Source organism: Ambystoma mexicanum, chromosome 1q (genome assembly GCF_040938575.1).
Source record: "Ambystoma mexicanum isolate Mex_15411 chromosome 1q, UKY_AmexF1_1, whole genome shotgun sequence".
Classification (NCBI taxonomy): Eukaryota; Metazoa; Chordata; class Amphibia; order Caudata; family Ambystomatidae; genus Ambystoma; species Ambystoma mexicanum.
This window is the reverse complement of record NC_090922.1, coordinates 553,745,585-553,769,736: the sequence shown is the minus strand read 5'-3', so window position 1 is coordinate 553,769,736 and position 24,152 is coordinate 553,745,585. Positions and strand designations below refer to the sequence as shown.

At 51.8% G+C, this 24,152-nt stretch overlaps 1 protein-coding gene across 1 annotated transcript in view; it reads right to left on the bottom strand.

The window, feature by feature from the left end:
• The window catches only part of LOC138531453 (carcinoembryonic antigen-related cell adhesion molecule 4-like), a 172,157-nt gene that overhangs the window by 84,771 nt on the left and 63,234 nt on the right, over positions 1–24,152 (bottom strand). The window contains exon 3 of the mRNA XM_069640992.1: positions 16,280–16,648. Within this exon, the coding sequence (XP_069497093.1) occupies positions 16,280–16,648 (369 nt within the window). The remainder of the gene's footprint in view (positions 1–16,279; positions 16,649–24,152) is intronic.

Here is a 24,152-nt window from a genome sequence, read left to right as displayed (position 1 = left end):
TGGAAGTCAGCCATGGAGTCAGCCAGGTCTGGTGCCACAATGGGCTGGCCCAACAAGGGCTGAGCATGGATGGTGTCAGCCACATCAGCCTCAACGGGAGGGGGGGGGGATTATGGGTGCCCTTGACTGGTCCTCCACACATGGGGGGACAGGCTCACCCTGCAAGTAACGACCACGTCCCCTACCGGATCCACCACGGCCACCACTTGTGGCTCTTCCACCTTTGCCACCCTTACGGAATCCTCGCCTCCCAGCCATGGCACTGATGTTAATGTGCGTATGGGAGTGGCTGTAAACTATTGTCCTGGGCAATTGGGGGTCAAAGGGGTTGGGTACCAGATGGTAATTGTACCCTAGTGCTCTAGCAAGGCTGAATGTAACCCCTGGGGAAAGATGACGGGTCACGCTACTCACAGGAGCCCCAAAAAAGGGAGATGACGTGCACGCAACCCCTCCTAGACCACGTGTGCAGAAAGAAAAACCTGCACTACGCTGTGGCACCCAGTAACACAAGAATGAACGTATGCGTGTCACACGCAGCCTAGAATGACCTCTGAAGGGGTAGGCTACACACGGGGCAAGCACAGATGTTAGATACGTGCGTGACTCACCGTCTGCCAGTTAAAAGAGCGTGAAAAAGGAGCGCGTTTGGTTGGCAACACCCCCGCCAAAAGAAGATTTGTACGCTGTCTGAGGAGACAGGACAACAGTAGAAGGGAACACTGTTTGAGGGAACAGGCCCAGGTAAACCAGTAGAAGAGAAAAAAGTGAAAAAGCTGTCAGAGGTAACAGGGAATACGAACTTGAAACGCCGTGAAGTAAATCGCGTGTGAAACGACAAGAAGTACAGAATTCACCCACTCGCTCTCCACGAAAAGCACGTACAAGGAAATGGTGTTCTACACGTACCTTTTATACAGGCCCACACGTCCAGCGTCACTTACGCGGCGTGTACGCGGTAGGGCCATTTCCACCAATTACACGCTTTGTCACTTCTGCGTGTAGGGCCATTTCCACCAATTACACGCTTTGACACTCGGACATGTCTTTCATTTTTTTCACACGCAACATTTTCAAACGTGTGCCCAATTCAACGTGCACGTGACTTCATAGACGCGCATACGCTGGCGACGCGTTTACGCGCTGAGTGCCTTTGGTCCAATAGAATCGCGTATGCGTGCTGACGCGCTTACGCGCTAAGGGCCTTTCCTCGATTTTCACGCTGACGTGCAGGATTTTCACGTGCCAAATCACTCCGTATCAAGCTGGCCACGCGTAAGCACACGGAAGACCACGCTCCTGCCCAGAAGGCCAAACTACTGCCCCCCAGAGCCCCGAGCACGCTCCCAGCTGCCATCTGCTGCTGCCTGACTGCCTGCTGCCCACGTGCACTGCCATTTGCTGCCTGCCCATCAGCCAGGGGTGCTGTTGCTGTGACCACCCCTGCTGGAACTGAAACCTCCCTACTTGGATTCCATCGCTCCACAGCCCAGCCCCAGGACCCAGTTGCCCACCCACTCCTGCCTCTGGGGTTGTCATGTCGGGGCAAACACCATCTGTGACCACTGACAACCCCCAGCCAGAGAGGCAGAGGGGCACCAGCTTCAGTGCCACCGAAGTTGGTGTCCTGGTGGAGCAAGTCCTGGGGCAGTATGATGCCCTCTTTGGAAGTTACCGCGCCGACAAGGAAGGACGGACTCGGATCTGGACTGACATTGTAACTGCCATCAACGCGGAGGGGGTGGCAGTCCGGGACTTACAACATGTCAGGAAGCGCTGGGAGGACATCAGGTCCAGGACCCTGAACAAGGCCCGGAGCCTCTTGAAGGCAGCGGATGCCAAGGGGCGCCGGGGCCACTTGTTGGAAGAACAGATGAGGGTCCTGGAACGCATATCCCCAGCGCTCCACGTCCAGGTCCTAGAGAAGCAGACCCGTCTGGAGTCGAGCGGTGAGTGTACATGCATCCTGATTGTGAGCAGTGCGTGTGGTGATTATTCGGTAGTGTGCAGGTTGCACATCTGTTTTTATGGGGTCGAGTATGGGTGGGGGTGTACAGGGCCGTGGGGCTGACACATGCGAGGGCTGTGATGTGTGAGACATGGATGGTGCTTGTGTGTGTAGGCTTGCATGCCAAATGCAGTTGTGTGTGCACACATGTTTGGATGAATGTGTATGTAAGTAGACATGTCCGTGATGTCACGCATGTATGTTGTTTTCGGCTGCCTGTATGAGCACTGTGTACATGTGCATGTGTGTGTATTTGACAAGGGTGCAACAGTGATGCAACATGGATGCATGTGACAGCGGTATGTGGAAGCCTGATTGTCAGATGTGACATGGATGCCCGTCTGAACAGTGCGAAACTTGGCAGAGGTGTACACATGCATGCAAGTGTGGTGGTGTGTGTACATGTGTGGTGCACTTCCTGTGTTGTATGTGATGTCTGGCTCCCCTTTGGCTGCTCATGCAGTTGTATGTGTAGGGATGGTGGTGGCCGTTGCGATATGGCTGTGGTATGGCTCTTGTGTGCGAGTTGTAATGACATGTGTGTTGGGGATTGTGATGACATGTCTGAGGTTTGCCAATGCCACTCATGTGCAACTGTCATGTGTGTATGTGTCCATTGTACAGTGCCCTGATGCCTGTGTTTTGTTTCTCCCTGTCTGCAGCGTCAACTGATGAAGAGGGCGGAGAAGGTGCTGTGGAGCACAGCGGCGGGGATCCCACCGCCAGCCGGAGACGCAAGGCCCGGCTCCCCTCCCGTGTTGTCATCTCGTCGGGGAGTGAGGAGTCCGGTGCCACGTCCCAGGCCGCACCTGCCGGGGGGAGGTCCAAGAGGCGGAGGTTGGAGTTGGACTCCTCAGCAGCAGAAGGGGCAGCTGGGACCCCACAGGGCCCAACAGGGGAAGATGGCACGGAGTCATCCAGGTTGGTGGGGGGTTTGGTGGAGGAGGAGGCCGTGCAAGCACCAGAGACGGGGTCTGGAGGTGGGGATCCCACTGGTGCTAGTGGTGCAGTGCAGGACCAGGGACAGGAGGCAGCACAGGCGGCCGCGGAGGTGCCTGTGTGGAATCCTGTCCCCGATCCTGTCCCTGCATCATCTTGCACCAGCAGGGATGCCTACATCCAAACCCGTTTTCAGGCAGCGGATGAGCTGACGTCAACTGGCCTTCCTCTGCCTGCGGACATGGCTATCCAGGTCCGGGTTGAGCCTGTCCTGGCTGGTGTGGCGTTGCGTCAACGGGCCATGCGAGGTGACCTGCAGTCTTTTCATGGAGAGACTGCACGTCATCTCGAATGGCTCATTGACCACGTCAGCCTGCTGGGACAGGTCACCCAGGCCGGATTCCTCCGTCTGATGGGGCTTGCTCCGACCCCCTCCTCAACTGGACCCCCTACGCGCCAGTCATCCTCTGTGCCATCTTCCCACCCATCAGTCACCTGGGTGCCCTGTGGAGCTGCCTCTGACGGTGCAGCCATGCTGGTGGAGGAGGCATCCCTGCCACAGTCGGGAGTCGGACGTCCAGCAGGGGTGGCCACATCAACAACTGCATCCCAGCCGGCGGAGGATGTGCAGGCAGCAGGAGACCGTGCACGGGCAGAGGCACAACAGCAGCAGCAACATGGTGGGAGCCATGAAGGCTTGGGGCCTTCAACATCGGAGGGGCAGGCATCGGCCGGAGGGCAGGTTGACCCAGGACGGGGTGTGTCTTCTGTGTGGCAGCGGTTGGGCCAGCAGATAGGTGCGGAGCGGCGGCGGACGGAAGAGGCGCGGCTCACAATGGTCAGGGCGGAGAACTCCATGCGGAGGGCCCTGAGGCGGGCCGAGTGCCTCGAGGCAATCCGCAGGGGGTTAGAGGAGGACACGGCGTCGTCCCTGCGGACCCTCGGGGCCATGGAACAGGACCGCCTCCAGGACATCGAACAGGAGTTCGATGATGCCCTGGCCCGGAACACCACGGAGTGAGCCGCTGGACTTGCCCGCCGCCTTTGTATATAGTTATTTAGTTTTAGGTTTCCTTTGTTTGTTCTTATGATTTGGAGTCGACGGACACTGCTCCACTTTTTGTATATAGTTGCATTTTAGTTAGGGTTTTTTGTAGGTTTCCTTTGTTCAGTTGGGCTCATGGACCCTTGGATGTTTTGTACATAGTTCTTCATTGGATTCATTTTATTTTTCATTTGACTTTGGACTACATTTTTTTGGAATAGGATTTGGTGTTTTTATTTTTTTTACACGGACATGCAGCTTATCTTTTTTTCATTCCCATTGTAGTTTGTTTCATTTCATTTGCATTTTATTTTTATACAATTTTGTTTTCATACTTCACTGTGTGGTATCATCTCATTGCTTTCATGCATATCATGTTGGGTGTTTTCCCATTCAATTGCAACCATTGTGTGTGACGGACATGGGTTCATTAGCTTTATGTACATTGGGGGTGTAACATGTAATTTCCTTTTCCATGTGGGTGAATGGGTTACTTGGTTGGGCTTTTTGGCTGTGGAGGCTGACCATGACGCACATGATTGGGGATTGTGAGGACCCGGTGGAGGGTGCCCCTGCACTGCTGGGGGGTGGGGGTGGTGGGAGACATGGGTGGTGGCCTGGTGGAGGGTGCCCCTGCACTGCTGGGGGGTGGTGATGATAGGGGACATGGGTGGTGGCCTGGTGGAGGGTGCCCCTGGTGGCTGGGGGGTGGGGGTGGTGGGAGACATTAGTGGGGGCCTGGTGGAGGGTGCCCCTGCACTGCTGGGGGGTGGGTGGTGATAGGGGACATGGGTGGTGGCCTGGTGGAGTGTGCCCCTGGTGGCTGGGGGGTGGGGGTGGTGGGAGACATGAGTGGGGGCCTGGTGGAGGGTGCCCCTGCACTGCTGGGGGGGGTGGTGATAGGGGACATGGGTGGTGGCCTGGTGGAGGGTGCCCCTGATGGCTGGGGGGTTGGGGTGGTGGGAGACATGAGTAGGGGCCTGGTGGAGGGTGCCCCTGCACTGCTGGGGGGTGGGGGTGGTGGGAGACATGGGTGGTGGCCTGGTGGAGGGTGCCCCTGCACTGCTGGGGGGTGGGGGTGGTGGGAGACATGAGTGGGGGCCTGGTGGAGTCTGCCCCTGGTGGCTGGGGGGTGGTGGTGATAGGGGACATGGGTGGGGGCCTGGTGGAGGCTGCCCCTGGTGGCCGGGGGGTGGGGGTGGTGGGAGACATGTGTGGTGGCCTGGTGGAGGGTGCCCCTGCACTGCTGGGGAGTGGGGGTGGTGGGAGACATGAGTGGGGGCCTGGTGGAGCGTGCCCCTGGTGGCTGGGGGGTGGGGGTGGTGGGAGACATGAGTGGGGGCCTGGTGGAGGCTGCCCCTGGTGGCTGGGGGGTGGTGGTGATAGGGGACATGGGTGGTGGCCTGGTGGAGGGTGCCCCTGGTGGCTGGGGGGTAGGGGTGGTGGGAGACATGGGTGGTGGCCTGGTGGAGGGTGCCCCTGCACTGCTGGGGGGTGGGGGTGGTGGGAGACATGAGTGGGGGCCTGGTGGAGGGTGCCCCTGGTGGCTGGGGGGTGGGGGTGGTGGGAGACATGAGTGGGGGCCTGGTGGAGGGTGCCCCTGCACTGCTGGGGGGTGGGGTGGTGGGAGACATGAGTGGGGGCCTGGTGGAGGGTGCCCCTGCACCGCTGGGGGGTGGGGGTGGTGGGAGACATGGGTGGGGGCCTGGTGGAGGCTGCCCCTGGTGGCTGGGGGGTGGGGGTGGTGAGAGACATGAGTGGGGTCCTGGTGGAGGGTGCCCCTGCACTGCTGGGGGTGGGGGTGGTGGGAGACATGGGCGGGGTCCTGGTGGAGGCTGCCCCTGGTGGCTGGGGGGTGGGGGTGGTGGGAGACATGAGTGGGGGCCTGGTGGAGGGTGCCCCTGGTGGCTGGGGGGTTGGGGTGGTGGGAGACATGAGTGGGGGCCTGGTGGAGGGTGCCCCTGCACTGCTGGGGGGTGGTGGTGATAGGGGACATGGGTGGTGGCCTGGTGGAGGGTGCCCCTGATGGCTGGGGGGTGGGGTGGTGGGAGACATGAGTGGGGGCCTGGTGGAGGGTGCCCCTGCACTGCTGGGGGGTGGGGGTGGTGGGAGACATGGGTGGTGGCCTGGTGGAGGGTGCCCCTACACTGCTGGGAGGTGGGGGTGGTGGGAGACATGAGTGGGGGCCTGGTGGAGGCTGCCCCTGGTGGCTGGGGGGTGGTGGTGATAGGGGACATGGGTGGGGGCCTGGTGGAGGCTGCCCCTGGTGGCTGGGGGGTGGGGGTGGTGGGAGACATGGGTGGTGGCCTGGTGGAGGGTGCCCCTGCACTGCTGGGGGGTGGGGGTGGTGGGAGACATGAGTGGGGGCCTGGTGGAGGCTGCCCCTGGTGGCTGGGGGGTGGTGGTGATAGGGGACATGGGTGGTGGCCTGGTGGAGGGTGCCCCTGGTGGCTGGGGGGTGGGGGTGGTGGGAGACATGGGTGGTGGCCTGGTGGAGGGTGCCCCTGCACTGCTGGCGGGTGGGGGTGGTGGGAGACATGAGTGGGGGCCTGGTGGAGGCTGCCCCTGGTGGCTGGGGGGTGGTGGTGATAGGGGACATGGGTGGGGGCCTGGTGGAGGCTGCCCCTGGTGGCTGGGGGGTGGGGGTGGTGGGAGACATGAGTGGGGGCCTGGTGGAGGCTGCCCCTGGTGGCTGGGGGGTGGTGGTGATAGGGGACATGGGTGGTGGCCTGGTGGAGGGTGCCCCTGGTGGCTGGGGGGTGGCGGTGGTGGGAGACATGGGTGGTGGCCTGGTGGAGGGTGCCCCTGGTGGCTGGGGGGTGGGAGTGGTGTGAGACATGAGTGGGGGCCTGGTGGAGGGTGCCCCTGCACTGCTGGGGGTGTGGGGTGGTGGGAGACATGAGTGGGGGCCTGGTGGAGGGAGCCCCTGCTCTGCTGGGGGGTGGGGGTGGTGGGAGACATGGGTGGGGGCCTGGTGGAGGCTGCCCCTGGTGGCTGGGGGGTGGGGGTGGTGGGAGACATGAGTGGGGTCCTGGTGGAGGGTGCCCCTGCACTGCTGGGGGGTGGGGGTGGTGGGAGACATGGGTGGGGGCCTGGTGGAGGCTTCCCCTGGTGGCTGGGGGGTGGGGGTGGTGGGAGACATGAGTGGGGGCCTGGTGGAGGGTGCCCCTGGTGGCTGGGGGGTGGGGGTGGTGGGAGACATGAGTGGGGGCCTGGTGGAGGGTGCCCCTGCACTGCTGGGGGGTGGGGGTGGTGGGAGACATGGGTGGTGGCCTGGTGGAGGGTGCCCCTGCACTGCTGGGGGGAGGGGGTGGTGGGAGACATGAGTGGGGGCCTGGTGGAGGCTGCCCCTGGTGGCTGGGGGTGGTGGTGATAGGGGACATGGGTGGGGGCCTGGTGGAGGCTGCCCCTGGTGGCTGGGGGGTGGGGGTGGTGGGAGACATGAGTGGGGGCCTGGTGGAGGCTGCCCCTGGTGGCTGGGGGGTGGTGGTGATAGGGGACATGGGTGGTGGCCTGGTGGAGGGTGCCCCTGGTGGCTGGGGGGTGGGGGTGGTGGGAGACATGGGTGGTGGCCTGGTGGAGGGTGCCCCTGCACTGCTGGGGGTGGGGGTGGTGGGAGACATGAGTGGGGGCCTGGTGGAGGGTGCCCCTGGTGGCTGGGGGGTGGGGGTGGTGTGAGACATGATGGGGGGCCTGGTGGAGGGTGCCCCTGCACTGCTGGGGGGTGGGGGTGGTGGGAGACATGAGTGGGGGCCTGGTGGAGGGTGTCCCTGCACTGCTGGGAGGTGGGGGTTGTGTGAGACATGGGTGGGGGCCTGGTGGAGGCTGCCCCTGGTGGCTGGGGGGTGGGGGTGGTGGGAGACATGAGTGGGGTCCTGGTGGAGGGTGCCCCTGCACTGCTGGGGGGTGGGGGTGGTGGGAGACATGGGTGGGGGCCTGGTGGAGGCTGCCCCTGGTGGCTGGGGGGTGGGGGTGGTGGGAGACATGAGTGGGGGCCTGGTGGAGGGTGCCCCTGGTGGCTGGGGGGTGGTGGTGGTGGGAGACATGAGTGGGGCCTGGTGAAGGGTGCCCCTGCACTGCTGGGGGGTGGTGGTGATAGGGGACATGGGTGGTGGCCTGGTGGAGGGTGCCCCTGATGGCTGGGGGGTGGGGGTGGTGGGAGACATGAGTGGGGGCCTGGTGGAGGATGCCCCTGCACTGCTGGGGGGTGGGGGTGGTGGGAGACATGGGTGGGGGCCTGGTGGAGGCTGCCCCTGGTGGCTGGGGGGTGGGGGTGGTGGCAGACATGAGTGGGGGCCTGTTGGAGGGTGCCCCTGCACTGCTGGGGGGGTGGTGATAGGGGACATGGGTGGTGGCCTGGTGGAGGGTGCCCCTGATGGCTGGGGGGTGGGGGTGATGGGAGAAATGAGTGGGGGCCTGGTGGAGGGTGCCCCTGCACTGCTGGGGGGTGGGGGAGGTGGGAGACATGGGTGGTGGCCTGGTGGAGAGTGCCCCTGCACTGCTGGGGGGTGGGGGTGGTGGGAGACATGAGTGGGGGCCTGGTGGAGGGTGCCCCTGGTGGCTGGGGGGTGGGGGTGGTGGGAGACATGAGTGGTGGCCTGGTGGAGGCTGCCCCTGGTGGCTGGGGGGTGGGGGTGGTGGGAGACATGAGTGGGGGCCTGGTGGAGGGTGCCCCTGGTGGCTGGGGGGTGGGGGTGGTGGGAGACATGAGTGGGGGCCTGGTGGAGGGTGCCCCTGGTGGCTGGGGGGTGGGGGTGGTGGGAGACATGGGTGGGGGCCTGTTGGAGGCTGCCCCTGGTGGCTGGGGGGTGGGGGTGCTGGAAGACATGGGTGGGGGCCTGGTGGTGGCTGCCCCTGCACTGCTGGGGTGTGGGGGTGGTGGGAGACATGAGTGGGGGCCTGGTGGAGGTAGCCCCTGCACTGCTGGAGGGTGGGGGTGGTGGGAGACATGAGTGGGGGCCTGGTGGAGGCTGCCCCTGCACTGCTGGGGGGTGGGGTGGTGGGAGACATGCATTGTTGATCAGTAGTGCAAGGTGACATGTGGGTTGGCTGGGGGGCATGCCCATGGTGGATGAGCTGCCTGCGGGACATGAGCAGGGTTGCAGGGTAGTCCCCCGTGGTGTGGGCTGCCTGCAGGGGCCGTGGAGGTTGTGGAGCGTACACCTGGGAGGACCCACACGGCCAATTCACGTGTAGTACTCACCAGAACCCCTGAAATACACGTACCCTGCCGAAATCGCTTGTGGAACTTCCCGCGCACCCCTGAAATACACGTACCCTGCTCGCACTGGGCCAATCGCGTGTGGAACTTCCCGCGCACCCCTGAAATACACATACCCTGCTCGCACTGGGCCAATCGCGTGTGGAACTTCCCGCGCACCCCTGAAATACACGTACCCTGCTCACACTGGCCAATCACGTGTGGAACTTCCCGCGCACCCCTGAAATACACGTACCCTGCTGAAATCGCGTGTGGAACCTCCCGCGCACCCCTGAAATACACGTACCCTGCTTGCACGGGGCCAATCGCGTGTGGAACATCCCGCGCACCCCTGAAATACACGTTCCCCGCTTGGCCTTTGCTGTTTGCCAGCCCGGTGAACTGGTCCAGGGTTAGCGCAGCCCTTTGCGATGATTTAGCGATTTTGATGGCTTTTCCTTGCGCGAGGGCGTTCTTGGGGGCGTTACTGGCGCTGCTGCAGGGTCGCTGCGATTCTCTGCGCCACGGCTGGTTTGGGAGCCTAAAATCCATGAATACGCTGTGCGCGGAAATCGGTTTTAGCGCACGTGCCTGGCGCAGACAATCGCACGCGGACACTCTGCGCCAGCCGCTTGCGACACTTTTCTGCGAAATTCTATGAATTACCCTGTTTGTTTTTATAGTGGTAATCCTGGCATTCATTGGACAACGTCAGGAGTAGCATGTTTTATGGTTGTAATATTGTTGCAGGTTGTGCACAATCAGCATGAACGTGTTCTCATTGTGGTAATACTTGCATTTAACGGGCACAGTCATAATAAACATGTTGTATAGTTGCAATACATACAAGTATATTTTCTTCACACCCAGCATGTCTGCTTCCGGCTTACAGCGGCAACACAAGCAATTTTTGGGCCCATCCGCAAGGAAACCTTTGACAGTGGCAATACTGCCATTTATTGGGCACAGACATCCCTTAGAAAGTTCTTAAAGCTCAATGGTCTATTAGTGGCAATGCTGAAATGTATTGTAGGTAGTGGCCAATCAGTGGCCATATTAGCAACTATTATGAGCATGGCATCATGAAAGTGTGGAACTATGATATGTCTGGGCTACATTTTGGGCACAGTGAACATAAGTGTGTTTTACAGGGTATCTGGACTATCCATCGAAAATGTATGCATCGAATACATTTCAGTGGTTAATTTTGATGGATAGGGTTAGGGTTAGGGTTAGATTTAGAGTTAGATTAAGGATAGTTTAGGGGTTAGATTAAGGGTTAGAGTAAGGGTTAGATTTAGGTTAGGGATGGTTTAGGGTTAGGGCTAGAGTTAGGGTTGCAGTTAGGTTTAGGGCTAGGGTTGGGTTAGATTAAGGGTTAGATATAGGGTAAGGGATGGTTTAGGGTTAGGGTTAAGGTTAGAGTAAGGGTTGAGTAAGGGTTAGGGCTAGAGTTGGGTTAGTTTTAGGGTTAGATTAAGGGTTAGATTAAGGGTTAGATTAAGGGTTAGATTTAGGGTTAGGGTTGGGGTTAAGGTTAGGGTTGGTGTTAGGGTTAGGGTTAGGGTTAGAGTTAGCGTTGGAGTTCGGGTTAGGGTTATGGTAGGGTCAGGGTTACGGGGCGTGTTTCCAACTATTCTCGAAAATTGGGTTGTAAAATCTCATTTAGAATTGACGTGGCCCTTCAGAAGCCCTCCACCCCCTTGGCACCAAAAGCTGCCTCTGCAATCAGACATAGGGCGTCATTATGTGTATGCCTGTATCTTGTCGGTAATTTTGGTGGGATACCGCCAAACTGAACCTACCCTTTCCATTGCCTGATATCCCGGTATTATCGGAATATTCCAGATGTGGGAAACGCTAGTAAATACCCATTCCATGGAATCCCATAGGACTCAATGGAAGGGATTTCCGCAATTACCGGCACTGAAAATATCGGTGCCGATAATTGCAGCATTGTTTTGTCAGGGGGGGCCTGATTTACTTGCATGTCAGGCTTGGGGGTAAGTCAGTGACCCACAAGCAAACTTGTGCTTCGCTGGTCCGGGAAAATTGCCACTGCCGGAATGACCAGCAATTTACCTGCAGTTTTTACGGACTGGGGAAACTTTAATGAGGCCCATAGAATGTCATAGGGTAACATAAAACACCTTGTAAACAACTGGCATGCCATAGTTTAACAACATTGCATACCTATAAACGTTGGAGTGAATGCTTGACATGGAATATCATGGTCCAACACAACATAGCACTGCCTAATAAAACATATCCCCACTTAGCCTGTCTAGCGTCCATAATATGCTTAACATATATGGCAAAGTATTTGGCTGCCAATATAAACAGGTGTGAAAAATACACTACCCTGCTCTCCTTACTCATCCCAGCTCTTCTACTACCCCTGCACCCTACTTGTGACCCCTTGATGCCTTCCTTTTATACAGCACTCTGTTGATTCCCAGCTAGTTTGGCACTTTATATTCCCATACGTACATGCTTCAGCGCTTGCTTTCTTTCCAACCATAGCAGTCATGGCCTAGTAGTTGGGGCTGCACTAATCCGATTGGTTCCAGAGCTGGGTATGGAAGGTGCCATTCTGAAATGGAGCAGATGCTCTAAAATGATGTTGCGAAAGGTTCCCCAGAGCAATGCCAGTGGTTATTATTACTTCCCCCATCCCTCACAAGAAACTTGCCAGAGCATCAATGAAAACGAAAAAAAAAGTCAGGGGGCAGTGAGAAACAGTAAATATTCAGTGAGTTAGACTGAGTCCCCTTAACCGTCAAACTGGCTCCATCTCCGCTAACCAAATCTTAACACATCATCATGAAGGACGGGTCAAATTGCATTTTCATCAATACAACTTCCGCGCACGAGAAGCTAACCCAGTCAAATGCTTTTTCAGCAACGGGTTAGATCATTGTAGTGCACATGGTTGAGAGTATTTTGGCGGAAATGGATGAGAGCATTCTGGTGCAAATGGATGAGAGCATTGTAGCGGAAATGGATGAGAGCATTCTGGCGTAAATGGATGAGAGCATTCTGTCGTAAATGGATGAGCATTCGGGCGTAAATGGATCAGAGCATTCTGGTGTAAATGGATGAGAGCATTCTGGCGTAAATGGATGAGCATTTGGGCGAAAATGGATCAGAGCATCCTGGTGTAAATGGATGAGAGCATTCTGGTGGAAATGGATGAGAGCATTCTGGTGTAAATGGATGAGAGCATTCTGGTGTATATGGATTAGAGCTTTCTGGCACAAATGGATGAGAGCATTCTCGTGTAAATGGATGAGAGCATTCTGGTGTATATGGATTAGAGCTTTCTGGCACAAATGGATGAGAGCATTCTCGTGTAAATGTTGGAACTGTTTCTGCCTAAGATTACCTCAGTGTGGTTAATATGTATTAAATGTGGCACCCTGGTTAACGCCATGCGCACACCTTCGCCATCATATTTACATCTACATTTATAAGTGAAATAGGGAGATCATTTTCACATCTGGAGCGGCCCCCGTGAGGTTTCGAGATCAGACCAATTCCTGTCTTCATGGAATCTTGGAAATCCTGACTTCCTAAACCTTCATAGAACTCTCTGCAAAAATGGGAATACCAGGTCTCCAAATGCTTTATACAATTATTGAGTATTACCATTCTCTCCCACGGGTATTTATTGGCTTTTCCTGGAAAATCCCTCCATCCAAGAGCGCAACATCCATTTCCGAGATATTGGGAACATTAATCCCCCTCAGATACTCCTTGAGCAGTTCAAGAGACCGTCAATGGTGCAACCACAAACGGGAGGGAACACATGACCATCCAGACCCACACTAACCACATTCACCCCAATAAACCACACCAAATCTAACCATCCAGACCCACGCCAACCGCATTCACACCATTAAACTACACTAAATCTAACCATCCGGACGGACCCACGCCAACCACATTCACACCATTACACTGCACCAAATCTAACCACCCAGACCCAAGCCAACCACATTCACACCATTACTCTGCACAAATCTAACCACCCAGACCCAAGCCAACCACATTCACACTATTACACTGCACCAAATCTAACCATCCAGACCCACGCCAACCACATTCACACCATTACACTGCAGAAAATCTAACCACCCAGACCCACACCAACCACATTCACACCCTTAAACTACACCAAATATTGAAGAAGGAACCACACAGTGAAGAAGATCAAGAACCAGCTATGGCTACACCTTGAGATAGTGAGGCCATGATTATGGTGCCAAGAAGTCAGGTCTAAACCCTCTATGCAAATACTACTTGTAAGTGAGCTCAGTCAATCAATCAATGTCAATTTCTGAGAAAAATAAACCCATACACTTTATTATGTAATTTCGTGTAGAGCTTGTGTCTTACATTTCCAAACGTCCCCCAACACACCCACTGCATTTCCAATTGTACTCTGTATTTGGAATCAGGGGAGAGCAGAGGGGCCCCAGCCAAGACCAAGGATATTGACAGTAATTTAATTTCGGCACAGAGGAAAGCAAGGCGTACAACGAACCACACTAAACAAAGCTTCAGAGGCAATACATTAACGCCTGACCATGTTCTCTGCTGCGGGGATGGCCAATGTGTTCCTCATTGACGGGTTAAACCAAAGCAAGCTGAATCACATTGCACATTAGAACAAGCATTGGCAATGCCAATAGTTTTGGCGTTTACTGTTGTTCTTTGCATTTTGCATTCATAGGCACTAGGGTGCAAAGAGGAGAGTGCAAAGTTTGAAAGGAACATATGATAAGGGTGCAGGTGTGCAATAGAATGATATGTGGAATAGAGCAACAGAGGAAGACATTGATTGTGCTGATGATGAGCAAGAGAAAATATGTGCGAGAAAGGGTGAGAGGGCAACAAATAAAGTGAGAGTGCATTGTAGGGTGAAAAGGAATTACTTAACAGAATAATGCAATGTTACTCGTTTTACTATATTCCACAGCAGTTTGCATTCAACTCTATCCTCGCCGTGTGGGATCGTGTAGCCAACTCCTAAATCAAGCATTAGTAGAAAATACATGTGGTGCATCCTTCTATCGCAGTTCCTGGTCTCCAATATATACTCCTTTTGTAGAAGCCTGTGCAGCAGTTCACACAACCCCATCACACGTCTGTAGAATAACATTAGCAATTCTACAAAACACAAGGCAAGGGCAGTGTGTACTTACACCTGGCTTCTGGACACACAGCACAGATTATGCACTATTTACTCTTCGCCCGGGCAATACAGTAGCATCTATTTGTAAGGACGACGGGTAAATAGTGCAAACAATGACTATTTACCGCATGATGGGTAAATGAAAGATTATTATAATATTTACAGGGATGCTGCGGAAGTAGCTCTCAACTTAAATACAACAAAAAACAAAACCACACAAAAATCGGAATTCGAGTGGGAATCGTGGTTAGGGTTCCCAAAAACTGTACACTATAGACCAACACAGGTGGCACACTATAATGAGGGTCTTTGCAATGCTAATGGCCCCTTCCCAGTGAGCTGTGACTTGTCAGAGAAACAGGCCATACGCAGTCTCCATGTCACACTCATGTCTGCCCCAGCCCAGTAATAAAATATAAGGCGTCACATAAACAGACCTGGGGAATGTCCTGGGGCCTGTGAAACCCAGCTATGAATTTAGCATCACAATATATAAAAGCCCTTCATAGGTGCCAGCTTGTGTATCTACAAAAAAACAACCCTTTTGTTTCTATTCCACCGAGGCAGATCTCTCTGTTTTACACTTTAAAAAAAGCACCTTATGTGCCATCACCGGGACGCGTATTTGCATCACTGCATGTTCATTGCTACCTGGAAATTCCGAACTACGCTCCTAGGTTCTCTCTGTGGGCATTAAATTAGACATACATTTTCCTCGCCACTGAGGAACCATTTCTCGCCACCCTTCTGAGCCCTATATTTCTATGGCAAAGCTAGGGGGTGTTGTTACATCAGGAGCAATGCAGATAGTAGTCATTTGTATAGAGCGTTTATCCCATTAATATGGTCTCAACGTGCTTGTGGCGGGAACGCCCTCTGCGGACTGAAGTCCTAAGTGTGGCAAATTCTGTGATGACTAGAATGCGTGTTTGCATTTGGCGTGAGCGAAAATGCTTGTCACGCCTGGCACTTCATGCACATATGTTTATGGTAGTATGATATGATATGGCATTTATAACGCGCCTATACACAACAAGTACACCTGACATGTAACAAGGCAGTGGTCACTGGCAGCCTCCTGGATGAAAGAGCGGGGTACTGCTGACCTCAGCAGGTGCACATCACAGCGCTCCAACCACGCAGTTGCTGGGAGCTTAAGTCAGGTGATAGGCCACATTGAGGCCATCTACAGAAATGCTTGCTTTACATTTTACATTATAATATTGAAGGAGTTTGTACGCCTCTAAAGAAAAGTTTGTACTTTACATGGTAGTATGCATACAGCACTGTGCAGGGCAGGCAGGGTTCTAAATTGACCTATGTCTGACTTGATCATTACACTTTGCCTAGCATGCACATGGTTAGAACAGGCCATGGGGGACAAGCACTAGGGAGAGTGCATTTCTCGGTGCAAGCTTCTGTACATCAGGGATACTCTTAGGAAAGTGCTGTGTCTGCTCATACCTCCTCTGCTGATGCTCCACAGTAATTGCTGTGCTGACACAATGTGTATCTACAATGCACAGCTGGCGCAGCCTAATTTGTAAACACGCAGTACATATCAGAGTAAACTTGCACTCCGACCCTTGTCGTGAGTTGTTCTAATGTAAATAGTGGCTATATTTCCACACATTCACGTGCATTACTTTCCATGCAAGTTAGACAATGAATCGATGAAGTAACCTGCTACCTAAGAAGCCAGCAGAACATGATGTCCCATCAGACCAAGGCTTCCCCAAGGAGGCCCAGGGAATGGATCATTCCACCCAACCTGCTGGCCCAGGAAGTACAGTTTGAATGCTGGTGGATAGATGTTTACGAAAAGAGGGCACCAGCCAATATTGTCTCAATACGCTGGACCACAGATGCACTGGCGACGCAAACACTTACCGGAGACTGTTAAATTCACTGTGCCTTGCATCACAACAGAAGGTGCTGTTATCTGGACCGTGTACAGCCCCACATCGCTGGCCATTAGGTTGGTGATCTTTAAGGATCCATCTGGGAGCCCCATCTCCCGACCTGTGTACTTCTGTCCAATGCTTATATTGCTCATGGAGGGTGGGTTGAATGTCAGGATCACATTGTACGTGAAGATTGCATCGCCAGGTGCTCTGTACCAGTTCACAATGTAGATAGTGGGGTAATGTGTAACAGTTAGAACAACTTCCCCTCCCATGACGGGCGACTCTGGAACTAGCTTGATGGTCAACTGGGGTACCTGGGCTGCAGATTCTCTGATCCTGAAAGTGAAGACTGCTGCAATCAAAAAAGACATGGAAGAATCTAAATGCAATGTTTATGGATCAGGTATTATTTGCATATTTTTATTTGAGTCAGTTTTTTGTACAGTGATAAGCATGCGCCGGTTGGCCTATTCGGAGAGACTATGGGCCTCATTACACGGAAGGCGGTAATGGTTAACGACCACCGTTAATGGTAACGGTGACCGTTAACCATTACCGCCTTACTACGAGGTCCCTTAGTGGGTTGGTGCTTTAACGCCTGCTTTTTACAGGCGTTAAAAACCAACCCGGTAAGGGACCTCGGAGCTAATTACGGCACCGCAAAATTGCGGTGCCGTAATTAGCGCCTTCCCCATTCCCATAGAGCCCTATGGGGCAGAAATGGGAATGGGGAAGGGCAATGGCGGAAGGGGGATTTACCGCCCCACCAACCTTGGAATGGGGCGGTAAATCCCCTTTCCGCCAAGGCGGTGTCGGTATTTTACCGGCATGAGCCATGGCGCTAATAGTGCCATGGCTCACCGCCTTCCGTGTAATGAGGCCCTATGTCAGGGATTGGCTGGTATTGTGTTGAACCATGATGGTGTCATCAGCTACTATGAACCAACATTTCCCATACTGTGGACAATCTAGTAGTCTCTCGAGGAAAAGAGAATTTAGGATATGTTTGTAGACGTATGAAAGGGGCACTTTTTCAAAATGAGTGATGCTATCAGGTGAACACTCCAGTAGATGAACCTGCATATTATTATTATTATTATTATTATTATTATTATTATTATTATTATTATTATTATTATTATTATTATTATTATTATTATTATTATTATTAATGTGATTTAGTTCCATAAAACCTTTCACATATAAAATGTACATAAAACATACAATATATTACAATACAATGTATTCCGATTCCGATCCCGCTAACTATAGGCCAATCTCCATCACTCCCTTTCTGGGCAAACTCCAGGAAAAGCTGGCCATCTCCCAGCTTAACCTTCATCCCGACTCTGTTGGCTGTCTCCACGACCACCAGTCTGGCTTCAGAGCAGCCAGAAGCACGGAAACTGCTCTCCTGAACATCCGTGAACATCTGCTCTCCAACCTTGACTCTAACATTCCCTCCGTCCTCATCCTCCTTGATCTCTCTTCTGCCTTCGACACAGTCAACCATATCATCTTGCTCAACCATCTCCGTGATAACCTGGGTATTAATGATCAGGCTCTGGCTTGGCTGACCTCTTTCCTCTCTGACCGACCCTCCCAGGTGCAACTTGGTTCCTTCCTATCATCTATCTTCCTCTCTAACTGTGGTGTCCCTCAGGGTTCTAACCTCTCACCCTGGCTTTTCAACCAATACCTGGCAACTCTCACCCACTGCATTGCCATCTTCTGCTCAAATTTCCAGTGCTACGCTGACGACACTCAGCTAATTTTCAGGCTGCCCTCGGCCACCTCGTCTCCCTCTCTTATCTCTGAATGCCTAACTGCCATTCAAGATTGGTGTGCCACCAATGACCTTTGTCTGAATGCCAGTAAGACGGAGATCCTCCTCATCGGCACACCTTCACCATCCTTTCCCCTCACTCTCTGGCCTGCTTCCCTGGGCCCTCCACCCACCCGCACCTGTGTGGCTAAGAACGTCGGGGTCATCTTTGACACCACCCTTTCCTTCTCCACCCACATCTCTGAGGTCTCTAAAAAGTAAAACTTCCTACTGCACCTCCTCAGAGGTACTCTAGCTTTCCTCTCCTTCCCACAGAAGCTCATGGTATCCCAAGCTCTGGTTCTCTCTAGGCTGGACTACGGTAACAGCCTCTTTCTAAATCTACCTTCCTCTACTCTCCGCCCTCTGCAACTAATTCAGAACAGGACTGCGAGACTTGTCCTTGGCCTTAAGCCCTGGGATCGTATCTCTCCAGCCCTGAAATCTCTTCATTGGCTCCCAGTGGATTCAAGGATTAAATTCAAAACCCTCTGCATTATCCACAAGGCTTACTGGGGCCTGGGTCCAAAATACCTTCAGATATCCCTCTGGAAATACCTCCCCTCTCGATCTCTTCGCTCCTCTACCTCTAATTCCCTCAGGGTCAGTTGTTTTTCTAAGAAACGAGCTGGGGGCCGATCTCTTTCTTTGGCTGGGTCCTCCCTCTGGAACAGCCTCCCTACAACACTAAAACTTGAGGAGAACCACCTCCGGTTCTGGAAGCACCTTAAGACGATCCTCTTTGCTTCTGCTTTCGCCCCCCTCTCCTCTGCTGATTCTGGTCTCTCTTGGTACTGTGTACCTGGCCATCCTCTGTCCACCGGGCCCAGGCTCCTGCTTATCTTTTCCACCCTCCTGCACTGCCTCCCAGCCACCCTTTGCACTGGGGTCTTTATCTGTACCCACACAGCCCCCCCTCTTCGTCCCTTGCACTTACCAGACCTACCCTGTCTGCTTCCCTCAACTTATCACTTGCTGGATGCACTACTATTTTCTGTGTTTGCTGTTTTTATCATGTATTTATCAGTATTTATTTCTACCCTCCCCCTGCTCTGCAATTTCCACTTGCTCGCCTCTCCCTTGCACTTTTTCCCCGCACCCTCTCCCAAGCACTTGCGCGTTCTCAATGTCACTGGGCCTAGTAAGATCGTTGTTTTGTTTTCTCCCCTGTTCCCCTCCCTTGCCTGGTCACGCTCTGAAACACATGTGTATGAGCACAATATAAATAAAATATCAATTCAATTCAATTCAATATATGTTTTGAAGTTTCTAAGATGTTAGTGCTCCTACATATGTGGCAGGTCCCTAAGGTCAGGGGTATATTGCATGCCAGACCCACAACTGACAGTACAGGAAATCGATTGATTCTAACACTGCCAGTGAGGGGCACAGTACAAGGCATGTTTTTTTTTTTAAATTATACTGCATATTAATCACATGGCTGTAAGATTTCAGTCCATACACATGTATGAAGATGTGACACCAATCCCATTGCTCCGCTCTGCAAGCAATTCTTTTTTTGAGTTTGTGAAAATTCAGACTCCAGTCAGGAAACTAGTCTATTGTTTTGAACAAATGTGTAACCATTGTGGTATGGAGATCCCATGTCCCAGAGTTCAGTTCCCAAGGTGGCAGGCAACATGCATTTTGGGTCAGACTTCGATTGTATGTATAAAAGCCCATGTTTTATGAGGAGAGTAGTCTCCATCGATATCAATCCAAGTTCAATTCTGAGAACCTTTATCGGGACACATTGTGGAGTCCCAGTATACGTTTCCAAAATCGACCTTCAATATTTCGCAACCAAGATAGGTCCTCAATATTGAGACTTTTTTAGTCCATATAATATGGTTGGGCAATAGCATTGTTTATACAACATAATTGTACTGTCTATGCTGAAACCACCCATCCTTTAGGTAAACCTTGCAATCAGCAGTGTAAGTTGCAAACCCTTGCATTTTCGTAGTTCAAAACAATCTTTGTATCCCCCTTTATTATTGAATTCAACACCTAAATATTTGTAACTACTAATATAGTCAAGCATGTCTTTAAAAACCAGCAGTTTCGGTCTTGCGATATGTTGCCTGGTAAAAAGCATCACCTTTGCCTTGGACCTATTTATGACTTGGTGATTCTCATCTGCACATCTCCAGACCTGTTCAGTTGATCCCTTGAGGCCTGAAAAGGTATGGTCAAGTATCACAAGGTCATCAGCATAACATAAGCATACTACGTGAGACTGGCCTACCTTTGGTGGACAATTTGAGATCCCTCTTAAATAATGTGGAAAATCTGCAAGATACAGGTTGAACAGGGGAGGGGCCAACACACAGCCCTGTTTTACTCCTTTATGCAAAGTAATAGATTTAGTTACAAATTCCCCCACTGTCCAACCTGATCTGCACTCTGGTGACTTGGTGTAACATGCTCAAACAATATAATAGATATTCGGGACATCCACACATTTTGAGTTTGCTCCATAGTCTGTTCCTACAGATCAAATCAAAAGCAGTTTTAAAATCTATAAATTAGGTGTATAGGATAGGGTAAAAACTGGTTCCTGCTCTTTGTATTAACATGTTTCCCAACCTTAAATTGTGAGTAGTGGCGGAACCAGCTCGAAAACCTTTGAAATGTATCTAACAGTTTCACGGTATCCACACATTTGTAAAGTTCATCATGGATGAAAGGTGCAAACATCTTCCTTAATATCCACCACTGATAATAATCGGTAGTTCTGAGGCTGGATTTGTGAGCCTTTTCGTGTATATAGGGACCAAGATCAATTCTCTCCATGATTCCGGGACGATTCCAAAAAGCAATATCTTCTTAATAATTATTTCGTGCACCGCTGCCCAAAAAACAACGCCCTTTTTCAGTACAGCACCAGCAAGACCATTAGGTTTGGGTACCCTAGATGCCTTAAGCCTCCCAGTTTGATGAGCAATGCTTTCCTTATCAATTACAATGGTCTTCCTAGGATTCAATGCATGCACCTCGGCATAATTCAATACATCCTTATATTGATAATGTTTGGTGATATACCTACACCATTCTTGCTCAGAACTGGATTAATCAGCAGCTCTCTCTTTTTCCCTTGACCTTCTCCAAGCATTTGACAGATGCTCCTAGGGTTTCTAGATCTCACTGTTGCAGCCATTGTTTCCCACTCTGCATTTTTAGTACAACAGCTCCACCATTTTATCCAGTCGTGATATTTGTTTTTCATTTTTCTCTTATGATGGTTGATAATGCTCTGGAGTCAGTGGAGCTATTACCTACCATTCAATCTCTATATCATTTCCTTCAACTAGGGCTACTTCTTTTGAATCTTCTGATGTCATTGACGCTTGAGTTCTCAAAAACTCAAAAATACTGTCATCGAGGCTGTGAGTACGACAGCAGGCTCTATCAATATTCATAGTAGACCGTGTGAAGTGATTTCCAGCATGGGTTACATTAGCATCACTGATCCCTACATTGTCTGGATTATTGATTCAAGAGTTAATCTGAATAGAGAGAGCCGCATGATCACTACATTTATTGTGATATACTGAAAATTCCTTAATCAAGTGCACCAATTCTCGATTAATAAAAAGGTAGCCTAGGGTTGCATTATTACTTCCCATCTTCCATGTGAAGTGCCCAGGTATGTCTCCAACATTCCTCCCATTTAGGATTAAAAGATCCCAATCATACATAAAACCAGAGCAAGTCAGCCCCTTTTTGTTGGTAGTCGTATGTTTCATGGTACTTCTACATTTAATGGACATGGTTTCGGCACATTCGTTCAAACAGACACAACGAGCATTTAGGTCCCCAGCCAGCAGTACATAACCATCACTGTTATGAATGGGCCATTCGAACAACATCTCTGAGATTGATTCAAATATATGTTCAGTGTGTATTCCTCCTGTAGGATCATATACATAAATCATCAATAGCTTATGAAATTCATCGGAGATTGGCCAGTCCACTTCCACTGCTATTATATTATCATTCACGATAGGGGGCTCTATTCTAGAGGCTCGTAGAGTGTGCTTTACCCCAATCAGCAGCCCTCTATTTGGTCTACCCAACTCCCCCTTTTTAGCCATGCAGAAACTGCATCTCTGCCTCACCCTCATAGGAACCATGGGGCAAATGTCAATGCCTGAAGCCTGCCATTTCCTCCTAGGAGGGGCAGAAGCTGAGGTGGCTCTGCATACCCCTTACACTGTCTCTACAGTGGGGTTATAAGGCTGTTGAATGTTGCTTAGGGCAGGTTTACTGTTCAAGTGCAGTTATAATGTGCACAGCACATGTTCACCTTAATAGGTGTGGTTAAGCCAAGCACTGTATGTATCTGACACACTGTTGGTTAATTGAACAGCATTTACAAGGTACTTATAGCATCCTTTTTAACTAGTATAACATATGCAGATTATTTCAGTTCTTCAGTTTGTTAGGTTTGGCCTAACGGTACAAAATGTCCTTCCAAGCCTCTCACTACACACTACAAGTGACCTTTGAATGACTGGAAGCCGCAAGATATCTCATCAGGTCTTCAGTGTGTTCTCCGCAGCTATTTCACATGTTAAATGTAGCACTCCTTCAGGAGTCTTCATTGTGTGGCTCATTTAACAGCGGGGCGTTGGATGGAGAAGTGCACGCACAACCTGAATCCTGTGCAGTGACGGACAATGCTACCTCTTCAGTTACACCAAAAGAGGAGCACGCTAGGGTGGAGGAAGGGGATGGAAGCGCACACACTACCGGAAACACGCTACAGTTGACTTTCGTTCAGGCCTGCATACGTTGATTACAACTAATGAAGCGTACACAGCAATTGATTTGACTATACAAGATTGCTCTATTTGCATGCAAAAAACAAGGAGCAACTTTGCAACGGCGACTTAGGATGGAATCCGAAATGGAAATACTAGAGAGAAAGAAGCAGCGCACCCTGAAAGAAAAGAACATTAACAACCAGATGAGGAAAGCAGCAAGAAGCAGAAGAAATGGGGCAACAAGTAACAGTAAAAGCCAGTCTTCCTACACAAACTAAATCTGATAATAGCACCATGGCTTCATTGACTACAGAGATTAAACAGTATGCATTGGGGGCATCAGGCTTGCAAAAGACATAGATGCACTTTGGATAGAAGTGCAGCGCATATTCCAGACACTGCTGATAGAAAACGACAACGATAGCTCTAAAATAGAACTCCCATAGGAAGAAGCTCTTAGAAGACTTAGGGCCTCATTACACGGACGGCGGTGGACCAAGGTGCTATTAGCACCTTGGTCCATGCCGGTAAAATACCGGCACCGGCTTGGTGGAAATGGGAATTATCGCCCTATTCCAAGGTTGGTGAGGCGGTAATTCCCCCTTCGCCCCATTGCCCTTCCCCATTCCCATTTTTGCCCCATAGGGCTCTATGGGAATGGGGAAGGTGCTAATTATGGCATCGCAAATTGCGGTACCGTAATTAGCTTCCTGGTCCCTTTGCGGGTTGGTTTTTGACGCCTGCAAAAAGCAGGCATTAAATTCTCCAACCCGCAAAGGGACCTCGTAGTAAGGCAGTAAGGGTTTACCGGTACCGGTAAAATACCGGTACCGGTAAACCCTTACCGCCTACCATGTAATGAGGCCCATAGAGAAAATATGTAAAGGCATAGGGAACGATCTGAGACACTATGAGGGAAAGCAAGGGTCAAATGAACCCATGGATGATTATCTCACAGCGTGAAGAGAAATAGCACCAATTGTCACTTCAGGGAAACACTGGACACCCTACTTAGGGATTCACTAGTGGTAGACTGTAAAGGTTAAAAAATGAAAGTGCAATGTTTGCAATGCAAGAACCCCATAGTAGAATTAGTGCTGACAGTGTTGCATGACATTGAAGCGAGTCTACAACACAGACAGAAAGTACCAAAGAAAACTTTTGAAAAGGAATCCTTCAGAGTGTATGAAGGTACACGGATAATGACAAGAAAGGACAGACTCAACAAACAAGGAGTAGATCACGACAAAGAAAACAAAGAG